This window comes from Anser cygnoides, chromosome Z (assembly GCF_040182565.1).
Source record: "Anser cygnoides isolate HZ-2024a breed goose chromosome Z, Taihu_goose_T2T_genome, whole genome shotgun sequence".
Classification (NCBI taxonomy): domain Eukaryota; kingdom Metazoa; phylum Chordata; class Aves; order Anseriformes; family Anatidae; genus Anser; species Anser cygnoides.
In genome coordinates, this window is record NC_089912.1 from 21,182,889 (window position 1) to 21,196,733 (window position 13,845).

General features: G+C 40.0%; 1 protein-coding gene across 2 annotated transcripts in view; it reads left to right on the top strand.

Annotated features, from left to right (window-relative positions):
* Window positions 1–458: 458 nt before the first annotated feature.
* The window catches only part of SNX2 (sorting nexin 2), a 34,283-nt gene continuing 20,896 nt past the window's right edge, over window positions 459–13,845 (top strand). The window contains exons 1-2 of one of the 2 annotated variants that reach the window (XM_066989102.1): window positions 459–617; window positions 8,474–8,591. In XM_066989102.1, coding sequence (XP_066845203.1) covers window positions 510–617; window positions 8,474–8,591 — 226 coding nt within the window. In that variant the 5' untranslated portion in view covers window positions 459–509. Of the gene's footprint in view, window positions 618–1,223; window positions 1,245–8,473; window positions 8,592–13,845 lie in introns of those variants that run through there. The other variant, XM_066989103.1, reaches the window with a different exon arrangement.

Genomic DNA, 13,845 nt, shown 5'->3' on the forward strand with positions numbered 1-13,845 from the left:
TCAAGGAGAAGTTGGACGTGGTGCTTAGGGACATGGTTTAGTGGGTGACATTGGTGGTAGGTGGATGGTTGGAACAGATGAACTGGGAGGTCTTTTCCAATCTTAACGATTCTGTGAATCTATGAACTTAGGAACACAGTAAAAGTATGCACAGAGTGTGTTTAATCTCGTATTTGCTTTGAAGAACTGAAGTGTTACTACGGTTCTTGGTTTGTGGCGAAAAGGGAAACGTGGATACACTGAAAAACACCCCATTCCCGTGAAACGTAAAAATGCTATCACATCTGGTAAACGACGAGCAAGCTCCTACATCTCCTAGCAGCCACCGCAGCTACTCAGGCCCACAGGGACGACGCGACCCCCGCGCTGCCTGAGGCGCGCCTCCCGGCCCCGCGCTGCGCGTGCCCGCTGCGTGGCGGCAGCCGGCGGAGGGCTGTCTCGCTGCGCGCTCCCGGCTCGCGGTCACGTGCCCGCGGGCCGGGCGGGGGCGGGGCGGCGCGGGGCGTAAGATGGCGGCGGAGCGGGAGCCCCCGCCGCTGGGGGAGGCGCGTCCCGCCGAGCTGGAGGAGCTGGAGGACGGCGAGGAGCTCTTCGCCAGCACCGTGTCCACCATGGAGGTGAGAGAACGGCTCCCGCGGGACGCGAGGCCTGCCCGGGCCGCGGTGAGGCGAAAATTGGGCCGGGAGACGCGGCCCTGCAGCGGCGGGGGGCGGGGGGCTCAGCCGCCGCCGCCGCCTCCAGGCCTCCCTCATGTCACCCCCACCCCGCCCACCCCCCAAAAATACCCCAAAAACACCAAAAAAGCGACGGGCCGCGGTCCCGCAGCTGGCGGTGTGAGTGCTTCCTTCCCCGCGGTGGAAAGCGCCTCATCGGAGCGGGGGCTTCGCCTGCCAAGCCCCGGTCGCGCTCCTCCTGCCTGTTCTGCTGGTATCTTCTGGAAGGACTTGGCTCTTCCTGTGCGCAGTTATCCGTTTAAAGAGAAAATTGTTCCTGTTCCTCTTTTCCTGAAGTTTCCTGCCCCTGACCTTTGCAGTAATAGGATCATTCCTTTTTTCTTTGTGTTCTGGCTGTCGCCTGTCCTTAGCGAAAAAGGACAGCACACAAAGAGGCTCTTAAATGTATTTAAAAAACCGCTTGTCTTCTCTATCCAGTCACTTACCTCTTTTTCTTTTTGTAGATGCGTAATCTGTGCAATGGTAGGAAAAAAAAGATCCGTGGAAGCATGCTGTGAAGGATAGCAAATGGTGTGAACCTGCAGTTGACAAGAATCATATTGGTAGACTTCTGTATATCTGTGTATTGTTGGGATCTTGATCTGTACACCAAGACTGCAGTAAAACACAAATATCGTCTTTTATCTCCTGTGGTTTGAATTCTAGACCATGATAGAATTAATGCCTAAATCCCAGTTAAAAGTTCTCTTAATGATTAAACATAGTTACTGAAAACTCCTCTAACTTGAAAAGCTGGCAGAGAAACACACTTTGCATTGAGTGGCTTGGTTGACAGTTCCGTTGTGCCGCTTCATTTTTGTATGCAGTTTATTTGGAAGAAAGTAGCTAAGTGGAAAGGGGAAGCCTCTTTGCTTAAAGAGAAGCTTTGAAAAGCTTTGTCAGTAAAGCTTTTTTTGTCATCTAATCAGCTACAGCATTTAGGGAAGAGCCTCGCTTTTGTGACATTCTAGCAAATTTGGAAGGAAAATTTGAATCATGAAAACTGAGTTTGGACTGCTCAATGCCATGGAGCTAGATCATATAATTTAAGTGTATAGGGCACCTTAGTCCACAGAAAGGCAGTTATCCCAGGTGTGGGCTTAATTAACCTTCTGTCTTGAGGGTTGTTTTAATCCTATAAATATTCATGTTTCTAAATGGCTGTGGAAGTTCTTTAAGGTAACAACAGCTCTTTGCAGTTGATTGCATACTTGCTTGTGGATTACCTGAGGGGATGGTGAGGTCCAAAGCTGGTGTAAATGAAGGGGATGGTATTTTGAAAGGGTTCCTAGCTGGTTTGTCTTGGAGCTGTGCATATGATTTTTGTATGACTAATTCCTGTTCTTAGCCATCCTGAGCATTTTTTCTTGCTTTCATTCTCTTTGCAGCTCACAAAAGGCATCTTGTTTATTTCTTACCTGTGATTTGGATGTGCAGTGGAAAAGCTGTAATAAGTCTTCCAAATAGCTTCAGTGTTAAAATCTTTTATTAGAAGACACACACTTATTCATCTAAGTTTGTTCTGACAAGATACAAATTTCATGTGTATTATGAAGAGTATATATGAAATATTTAAATGCAGTTTATAAGGAAGGCTTACTTGTATAATTAAATGGAGACTTGTTTATTTCAAGGTGGTTTCTCTGGATGTGAAGAGAAAGGAGCTGGAGCTTTAACTTTCCAAGTGCACATACTGAAAGTTAGTGTCTTGCATTGAACCCTCTTAATTCTACAATGAAAAACATTAAAATGTCACACTCTGAGCTGTAACATCTGGAATTTCTGGGGCGTAGCAAGAAGGTGTTCTAGGACTTGAAAAGCTGCTGTGTTGGAGTTAAATGAGGGCACTTCCCTTTTTGTGAAAATAGAGCTTGAAAACTCTGGGCAGCTGTCTGAGCAGCAGCTTGTCTGAGCTGGTAGGGAGCTTGTTTCCTTGTCAGATATCTGCAGTGCCTTTGAGTAGTAGAATGATTCTTGGGTTTTTATTGTGCCAACTATATTGTAATGTCTCATGGACTACCTCCCATTGAATTCATGATCACAGAGTGGTCTCCCGTTAGCTGCCACAGTTGCTTTCATCAGTGGAAACAGCCAGACTGGATCAGACAAATGGTCTGTCTAAGCCAAGACTGTATTTCCAACAGTAGTCAGTGGTAGATGCTGTGCAAAGACTATTGCTGACAATTATGTGTATGTGCTGGCACTCACCTGCAGTGCTCTCCCAGCTACTAGGTTTTTGTTCAAGGTTTTCGTGAGCCCTGTGTAGCTTTATAATATTAACAGTCTTCATGGGCTTATCTAGTTGCTAAATTTTCGGATGTTTGGTTTGTTTTTAAAAAAAGGTATCTATGATATGTGTAAGAAGTCCTGGAAGTTAACTCTGTGTTACAAGAAAAATCACCTCCTGTTACAAGTTTTCATAAACAAATTGCTAATTTGCTGACTGTGTCCTCTGCTGCTATTAGGGGAGACAGCGAATGACCATGTGAAAGTCACCTTTGGCAACATATATGAAAAAGCATACCTTAGATTTTCTGAAAAATAGTACATTCAGTGTTTTTTCATCATTACCTTGTCCTTCTCCTCCTTTCCCTGGTCTGTTCTATTCCACTACTGCTTGAAAATTTTCTTTGCCATCTACTTCCTTGTTTCTGTTGCCACTGTTGTGCCACTTCTTACTCCATTTTCTCCTAAACACTTCTCACTCATTTCTGTATCACCCATCTCCATCTTCTGTAAAGCAGGTGTTGTGTGAACATACAGCTTAGCTGCTAACTACTCATTACAAGTGGTATTAATATTCCTGTGTTCTTTTTTTTTTGTAATGGAAGAATACATGGAGGCACTTGAAAACAATGAGTAAGCAGATGTTGTAATCTATCAAGGACTGTTATTTAGGGCAGGGTGTGTATGCAATCTCATTGCCAGTTTAACAGTTTATGTCAAAGACCTGCAATATGTGCTTGGTTTTCTGTACAGAAGGCAAAATATTAAGTAGACACAAGAATCCAGATGTCTTTCTAGATATATATATTGCATTTAACACTGGCAATTGCAGTGGAAGCAGTAATGATCTCAGTAGAATATCTGAGAATAAAATATTAAGTCCTTGAACACTATACTATAACTTTACAGAAGATTAAGTCTGTGCTCAAAATTAATTGGTGTAATTCTACTGGAAATATGTGTCTTGTTCCTTGGTGTTACATCCGGGCTGTAATGGAAGCACGCGGTAGTTGGTTGTAGGGTAATTGTGTGCTCTAATTTTAGGGCATTATGCTCATACATGAGTCTTTATTTTCTCTGCCCATGCAGCACTTTGTGGGCTTCTGTAACAGTTTCAGTGAAAACCAGCCAGGTGGCCTGGAGCAATTGGAGTAGTATGATGGTCTGCCTGTGTCAGCCTACTGAGATCTCACCAAAGGAGGCTTGGCAGGGCTCAGACAGGTAGCCGAACTGGTTTGGGAGAGACCCTGTTGTTAAGGGATGATGCCCAAATATCTAGGGCTGTAATATCAGCCAACAGAAAACGTGAGAACTTGTTTTGGTGCCTTCGTAAGTCAAGGCTATAAAAATACTCATTTATTGCTACCACAATATAATGCACAATTGAAGGGAAGAAAATTGAGATTGTGGTTGCCAGTTTAGGTTGGAATGGGCCCACAGTCCTCTCATCAAAATTTTGTTTCTAGACAACAAGTAGAGGAGGATCCTGAATGTCCTGGCCATTGGGCATCTTGGTTTTTGGGTGCTTCCCTTGAGTTTCGGTGTGGAAGCTTTACAGGCATGTATGTTTCAGGAACAGGTTTGTGAATCACTGGCATCAAGAAAGTGTAACATTTCTAAACAGCTATGCTGTCTGTATGAGTTGTCTGGGCAATGAGTTTGTGCTAGTCTCCATCTTCCGTTTCTTTTCTGATACTCAGATTTTCTCTGTGTTGTGTATTTAACAGCTTCTCTGACTGCCATTTTTATGGACATTTCAGCTGTACTCCATAGGCGTAAAAGAACAAAATCGGGGCTTTTAGCTTGCACCTGTAGGAGAGTGTAACTGGAATAGCTTCGTATTACTAATACTTGCGTGGGTGCATGGGTACATTTTTTTTATTTTTTTTGAGAGGCTGAATAGCATTCTCTTACCCATTTATTGTGCAAAATAATCAGATGGTTAGGAATTATTGACTGTAATTTCTGACACATTCAGGGCAGAGGCTTTCTGTGCCTTCATAAAGTTCTCTGAGAACAGCTGTCTGTTTTGAAGATGACTTCTGAAGACAGCAAACTAAACTGTTATGAAACTCTTAAAAACAGGTTGGTGCTGTGTCCGGAACTACAGTAGCTGTTCAGACCATTAATCATCTTTAAGAAGCTTGTGTGTGTGTGTGTGTATATATATACATATATATATATGTGTGTGATTTAAGCTTTTTTCATTTTAAGTTTTTTTCTTCATATAAAGATAGTCCCAAATGTTTGTCAAGATATTTAACTCTATCCTTAACTTATCTCATCTGAGAATGACAGCTGTTTAAAAATTCCAGAGAGCCATTTAAAGATTTATAGGTTGGGAAATTCCGTATTCAGCGAAAGGCTATTTTAAATGAAAGAAATTTTCCTTTTAAAATAAATCATCCACAAAGCTAAATGTTAATACTTATTATTCTTAAAAAGCAGGACTTGAAGTACACAACAAATAGGAATTTTATTTCATACTTATATAACAAATAATGCATAGGAAGAACCTGTGTTTCACTGGAAATCTTCTTGTGACAGTTGCTTCTAGACCTCATGCCTTTTTAACAATTTATAACAGCTGCATGAATAAGCTTTGTTTCTTGCGCTTTCTGAGGTGCCTCTGCAGTTTGTTCAAGGCCTCTCCTTTTGCAAGTATTCTCCACTTGTGCTTCATGGAAATGGGGTAAACAAAATATGGAGGAAGCATGCTGTAACTGATACGTGAACTATGCCTGTGAAGCCTAGTACGTAGTGCATCTTTCTTGAACAGTGCCACGGGCAGCATCTTTCCCAGCTCAGATCCATAATCCTACCAGGGCTCCGTGGCATCTTTCCACATGTTTATGTCTACTCCTACAAAGACTCTTTCCTGTTTTCAAGGTGGGAATGGTTTGCTATTGGCTTAGGTTAAGTCCTCTGGTGAAATTGTTGATTTAGGCATGTAAATATGTTCTTTTTCATATTATGCAGTGTGTGAATCAGGTTTAAGAGTTCAAGATGATTTTTCTGCCTGGTAGGGTTCTTTTTTGTAATTAGAAGCCAGGTGTAATCAAAAGTAATCATCAGTGAGCAAAACAGCTGCTTCAGATAAAACTGAGGAGATAGGCTGGGAGAATATCTTGAAGATGTGAGTATTTTTCACGTTGTTTTTTTCACCATTCATAATCAAGTGCACAATTAAGGGATAAAGCCGGAAGCCATCTGCTGCGTACAGCAAGTGTCAGGAAGGCTTTCATTCCATGTGCTTGGCCATGTTACAGCTGTTTCTCCTGGAGGTGAACTGACAAGCACGAACTACGTGTCATTCTGTATCCCTGTTAGTGTGGGGTACCCACTATGTGCTGAACCATAAATATGAGTGGGGTTTTACTCAGAGTTGAGCAGTGGAGAAACTTACTTGGAATGAGTAATCTGTGATGTTTCTGTGCAGAATCACTTACGCTGATAAAACTATAAACTGCTGGAGCCTCACAGGGAAATAAAGCTTTTGTTGTTCTAGCTGAGGTACACAACCTTGAACTTGCAGCTCTGTGCAGCCCTACACAGAGAGAGAGGCTGTTTCTTCTGGAATGTGCTACTTGCAAGTTCTCATTTCGCTTAAGTGTTGACCTCTCCATGTGATGCATGCTATCTATGCTGTCGTTTGTAGAATAATGAAGCATGTCAAGTGGTGATTTTTCTTAAACTTGCTAGCTCATTTCCTCTAAACTAGTTACATGTCCTGCGATACAACTTAGGATCGTTCCTCAGAGAATAAACAAATACAATTTTGTTACCTCACAGCACTGTGTTTGTTGTGGGATCATTTGGGCATTGGTGTAGTATGAGATGAGAAGTGTACGTGTGGCTAGTGGGCCATTTGCTTCTAAGTTTATAAACTCTACTATCTTCATATAGTTCCCCAGCCTTTCTGCTTTGACTTTCTTAGTAAGCTCTAGGGTAAAGCACAGCAAGCAGTTTGAGAGGCTCATGACTTGTTGCTCATAACTTTTGTTTTTTTATTGTTTTCCCAACACTATATGTGGGATTCCCAGAGAGAGGCAGCTGGTGGGAGAGGGAAGGGAATATAATCTTTTTGTCATTTGAATGGAACATAGGGTTTATGTTTAAAGGAACACAGACTTTCTGGCATCCTCGTATTTTCTTTCACCTTGCATCTTGAGAAGAAAAAAATCTTGAGGTCAAGAGAGTCTTGGTTTGGTTTGTCCTGTAAAAACCAATTATGTACTGTCTCTGAATTTGTTGGGCAGGATACTGCTTCTTGCTTACTTCCTCTGACCAGAATTTCAGGTGACTGTGGTTTGGGTTGATGTGGGGGCCAGGATGTTGCTCTGTGCTGCTTGGGGTAAAGCTGTGGTTGTGTATGTATGTTGTATTGGAACATACACTGTTCTTTGAGAGCTGGTGGTCAGGAAGGCCTCTCCCTAAGGACCAATGTCTGTGCTACGCTTATGAATGTGCAGTATATAATCTGGACAGATTACTTTCATGGTTTTTTGGTATTTTTCAGGCATTTTTAGTGTTTTATAGCCCATGGTGTTTGTTGAAGTGTAGCCTGAAACATTTCATATCTGTTTTGAATTTTGGTTCTGAACCTAAATGATGACAACTCCCAGCAAAAATTAGGAAACACATAATGACGTAATTTACAGATGCCCTTGAAAAGGGCATGCATTCATGAATAGATATGCTGTTGTTGAAAAGCCCTTAGCTAGCTATCTTGGATGAAACTGTGGGAAGTGAGTCTTGCAAATTTTCTAGTCCTATTGCAATAAACCTGGTTGATGCATACTCAACAGGATTTGGTAACTGAAGCACTGGTCTTCAGTTACATGTGTATTTGTTTTCTGAGTAAGCTGTATACTTAGAACCTCAACTTCAACATTGATTCATCTATTTTCCTGAGTGTCTTCCAAGTATTTCTCTTTTCACAGGGCAAATTCTAGTCTTCAGTGAATTAAAAAAACTGCATCGGTGGCAAGCCTAGCTTCCATGTCAGTACAGTGCGAACCTACGTAGGAATAATCCCTGAATTCAAACTGTTGCAAAGATATCAAAACTACTTCTGGCTGCAAGCAGAGATGAGTAGTTTTAGTGGCATTAATCTACTCTTTAATCTCTGAATAAAATGGGATAGAGAACTTGAAGATTTGTTTATTTTTTTCTGTGTACAAATCCAAATCTAAATATAAGCCTTTTGAAAAGGAGCTTAATCAAATTACATTCAGCAATACTAATAAAGTGATTCGAGATACTTCTGTAGCACCTTTTGTTACATGCTAATTAAACTTGAGGAAATGAATAACTTTTTTTTTCTCCAACAAAGAAATGAAGAGAGTTGTTGACTAGCTCATATCCTTTGTTCATTGTTATCACACTAGAAGTAGGAAATGGAAATAGCTGACAGGGTTTCCTTTCTGTACATCTTTCCCTGTTTCTTTGCAATGAAAGAATGCTTGTTGCAATAATCCTTATGCTGACACGTGGCAACTGGCTCTGTGCTAATTATTTCTTTTTTTTAACAGTCAAGTCCTTCATCTCCAGAGCCAGCAAGTCTTCCTGCAGAAGATCTCAGCACAAACTCCAATGGTCCAAAGCCGACAGAAATCATGCTAGATGATGACAGAGAAGACCTCTTTGCTGGTAATTACTTGTTTCTTCTGGTGTGTCTGTATAAACTTGTTTGCTCTTGGACTTGAAGGAGTATGCTTTTCTGGGGAGGAGGTTTAAAACCTCTTCGTGCTGTAGAAGGTCGTTTTCTTGGCTTGGCTGTAAGGAAATGTGAAGCAGTACCATTGCAATGGAAAGTTTAAATTTTAATTTTATGCAATTGAGCATTGTAGCCAGTCTTAACTGTTTCTTAGTCTGTTGAAGGTACACTTCCTGGAAATTTTCAGTAAGTAATGAATTAATGCATTTAGGTATTAGAAGCATCCCTTGCTGCCTTCACCGTTCGTTGCTAGGTTCAACAATCATATTTATTTAAGGTCCTATGGTCTTCTGAAATACACTGTTCTATTTCTGAACTTGAAAATTAGCAGGAGAAATAATGTGCTAAAAAGGAAAAACAGATGAGATTCGTCTTTGCCCAAAGTTGTTCTGTGATTGTTAATACATCTTGCTACTGATTGTATATTGTCGTAAAACTGATTTGGAGTGTAGCCTTTCACTCTCAACTCAAAGTAGAAGATTTTATCTTTCTTGTTAGTAAAAACAAAGTGATATATGACTTCAGGTTAGATAAGTTTTGATTAATTGGGATTTTTTTCAACTAAACTTGTATGTGTTGTCTCAGGAGTAAACACTTCTCTTACACTCTTGACAATATATATTTTTGTAAGGTAAATTAAGAATTACTTTCACATACTGAATTAGCGGCACCTTGAGAAACTTATTTAATAGAAAAATCTAGTGTATTTTCTTAATTTCACAATGATATACAGGTTTTTTCTTGTGCGACTCTATAGCATTGGTTAAGTCTGTGTAAGTACCAGTTTCTCAGTGGTGTGTACCCTGGCTGCGTAGTGTGGCAGAGTTAGCTGGCTAGTAACATGTTCTGGTGATAGCAATAAAGTAGTATTATGTAATTAACAAAAACAAACAAAAGAAAAAAACACCACAATTTAAGTTACATCTTTTCTTTCTGCTTCATACCTATACATAAGGTATTCATGTCATTTTCCAGTTATGAAGAAAGGTAATTCAGATTGTATTATGAGCCAGAGGGTATTTCCTTTTTCACAAGACTTTTTTATCATAATGAAAAGGTAACAAACCTTTTATAGGAAAAGTCCTATCAATTCACTAGCATTTGATTCATGACAGTACTGCATGTTTGAAGAGAGATATATGAAAGTTTTGATAAGTAACCAGTCAGTAGTCAATACTTGCAATCCCTTATTAATCAGTCAGTACTTTTTATGCTGGTTGTCTACTATCCTAACATTGGATATGGTTTCTGTCACAATTACAGGTGTATATACTGTTCAGGAAAGGAGGTATAATAGGTTTATGTACATCAAGACATGGTTTCAAATGTTTCTTCTCAATAGCAACAATGTTCCTACAACTACTTCTTGAGTAAGTCTGTTGGCTCTCTGCTTTGAATACAATACTAAATTCATCTTCATTGATTCCCTGATCTAGTCATTCAAAAATAGAATCATCTAGGTTGGAAAAGTCTTCTAAGATCCAGTCCAACCATTAACGTAGCAATGCCAAGTCTACCACTACACCATGTCCCTCAGCACCACATCTATGCGTCTTTTGAATACCTTCAGGGATGGTGACTCAACCAGTTCCTTGGGCAACCCGTTTCAATGCGTCGTCACTCATTCTGAGAAGAAATGTCTCCTAATTTCCAACCTAAACCTCCCCTGGCACAACTTGAGGCCGTTCCTTCTAGTCCTATCACTAGTTCCCTGTGAGAAGAGGCCGACCCCCAGCTCCCCACACCTTCCTTTTAGGTAGCTGTAGAGCGCAATAAGGTCTCCCCTGAGCCTCCTCTTCCCCAAACTAAACAACCCCACTTCCCTCATCCACTCCTCACAGGACTTGTGTTCCAGACCCCTCACCAGCTTTGTAGCCCTTCTCTGGACTCGCTGGAGCACCTTGATGTCCTTCTTGTACTGAGGGGCCCAAAGGTGAACACAGTACTCGAGGTGCGGCCTCACCAGAGCAGAGTACAGGGGGACGATCACCTCCCTTGTCCTACTGGCCAAGCTATTTCTGGGTTTTAGTTTCTAAATTAACTAATTAAGTGTTTCTAAATTAACTCTATAGCATTTAGTTCTGGGCTATTTTTTTTATAGATAGATTTATATTCATGTCTATTATGTTTGTTCTGAACTTACCAAACTTATATTTGCATATATTTGAATTTACATTTGCTTATGACACCGTCAGAATATATTAACTAGTTTATTAACTCTCTGAAACTGTTTTAAGAGAAATAGAGAGTAAAAATGAGAGGCATTTTCCTATTTCTTTTGTATTTATATTACCTGATTTTATGACTTAGAAAGACTAGCAGTGCTTTAAAAATGAAGCTTTCTAGTACTAGTAATATATACAGTATTTAAAGTCAGCTTTTTGTAACCAGAGCAGTCTGGAATGGGTATTTTAGGAAAGCCAAATTCTCTTCTGGCTGGATAATGTAAAGGAAGAAGGTGGCTGGAGTAAATATTGATGGGAACTAAACAGAAGGAACAAATGTTAGCAGCCAGATTGTTTCAACTGAAGTGAATTCTGTGAGAAAACAAACGGAACTGATTTAATGAGTTTGAGTTTGCTGTGGGAGGCATTCTTTGAAATGCATATGGCACTGAACTGAAAGCATCTAACATACTGCATGTCTAACACAACAAAAAGTGGTCTGTAAAAGGTCAGTTAATATACAGACTGAGGCTAGGATGGACTCGTAAGCAGGAAAAAGAGCAATTTGTGGAGATTAAGATAGAAGATGACATCTTTCACAGTAAAGATTGTTCTAAGCAGGAAGGTTGCGTGATACATTTGTATCCTAGCGAATAACTTCTCTCTTTTTGGTTCTAGTGCTGTGCATTCACAAGTGTAATTGTATTTTTCTTTATTAGGACTGTTTTGCTAGACAGTGATGTTAATCCAGTCCTTGAATAGAAACAATGCCATGGATAGAAGCAGTGTGTGAAGGCTATGTGAGAGATCTACTTTTTGGCCTTTAGCTTGATTGCATAAGCCTTACTTTCTATGAAAGCAAGACCTAGTTAAAAATATGAGTGAGATTGAATTTTTTTCTTCGACATGTTGAAATTGCAGAGAAACCTATTTCTAGCTGGCCTGTAGGGACAAGAATGGAGTTCTACAGCTTCCTATCACTATTAGATGCTATAAAATCCAGGTGAAGGAAATGTATGGATGGCTCATGGAAGGAGGGATTCTGACTCTTCGTAGGTATAAACAACTATAGTTTTGCAGTGATACTTGTAAAAATGTGGTGATATTCCTCTCTAGCTCCTGTAGGCTTGAAATTTATTTCATTATCTATCTAACAATGCAACCTTAAAAAAAGGTGAGGGAGAAACTCAATGACTTCCTGAATTGTTAATGCAGTTCAGAATCTGTTGGGGTTTTTTTAGGCTTTTTTGATTGTACTTAAGGCCTCTTTGCTACTGTGTTTCTGGGACAGCCATTAGAAAGTACCTGAAATAAAATGTTTTAGCTATTCCTTATTGCTGCTGACTTTTAAGTGCTGTGTCAGAACTGTTAAAAGTGGCCTGTAAAGGTGGAAGAAACTGAGGCTTCCATCTGCTGCTGGAGATGAGAAGACTTTGTTAGTATTGTGGTTCTTGATTCTGTAAACAAACAGTCCTACTAAACATGTTTAAGCACTTTTACGGTTAGAATGAAAGTCATTGTGGTGATTATTTGGCCAAAAATGAATTACTTTATCTTAGCCTGTAGTGTTCTTACGTGGGGGGACCATAATGATCAGTGCTTCAAATCATTCAGTGTCAGGAGTATCTCGAAGGTCTTTGAGTTGTGTCTTTAAAAGCTGGCCACATAAAGTTCTACAAATAATGAATACGATAAGAGTAGTGAATTAATCTTGAATTGTTTTTCCAAAATGTTTGCCTTCAGTTCCGTATCTAACTGCAGAAACATGTCATGGACTGCCTTTGCAGGGCATAGTTGTATATGCTTTCTTAATTTGGTGTTCACAGGTGACGAGCAAGTCTGTTAAGTTGTACCCTTGCTCTGTCACCGTTTTCAGAAAAATGGAAAGTTGTTTTTCCCACTCTGATTGTGAATGTTAGCTTTTTTCAGTTCCAAAAGGTGTTTGGGAGTGTATCCTCTTGTACAAGTAGCTAGCTACTGTGTCCTCATGGAAATTTGATGCATTTTGGTGGGAAATTTTTTGTTGTTATTTGGAGATTTTGTGTTTTGGAGGGGGTGTTGTTTTCCTTCAGGCTGTTACAGATTTGTCTTAGCTGCCTTTGTTTTTTTCTCCTGGAAGTTTGTACAGAAAAGAACACGCCAGTTCTGCGGACCAGACAAGATAATACTTGAAGCTCAGCTGAACAGCAAGTTTTAAGCTAGCGTGCCTGTCAGGCCATTGTCATGTGATAGTCTGAGCAGAGCAGATATGTGCAGATGCCTGGCTGCCTTTTAGAAACTGGTTATTGAATTCTACATCTTTTCTGTGAGAACCAAACACAAAAGCACTTGAACCTACTGGTTGCTGTTTCTCTAATAGAGAGAGGCAGTTCTCATTCTTCTCATTCAAGAGTTCTCTCTTTCTGTTCTCATTAAGATTATTTTTAGTCCTCTTCTTGTAACAGTAAGAGTCATGGGCTATGACTTTAAACATAGCAGAACAGTCAGTTGTGTTAGGATATCCGTCTACAATTTGTGCTAAACCCTGGTGAAGCTTTTTTTTTCTTGTAATAAAATTAATTCTCTGTTCTGGACAACAGTTTCTACTTCAGTTTACTTCCAAATCTGTGATCATCTGAATAAATCTTCAAAGATAATAAACTAATTTGAGCACTCACGTGATGTCAGAATGTTAGAGATCTATGATGTTTAGAAGTGTGATAAGTAAAAATAACTTACTCAGCTGAAGTGAGCTGCTTGTGAAGAATTGCAAGCTTGCGCTTTCTCAGATGATGCTTGACAAATACTGGTGGTGAAAGGTAAAGAAATAGGAGCTGTATAATGCTGAGATCGAGCTCCCTGCTTAAGTGGTGATAGAAACTTGGTGTAGTTGCCTGTAGAATGTTAAACGTAAGTAGTTGTCTTTTGTGGCAGGCAGGTATATTTTCATGTTCTTTTGTAGCTAAGCATCTTGACAGTGATATTTTGTCAGAGACCATTGATAGGTTATAAAGCAGGTATTCATGTATATAAGTCTTACAGC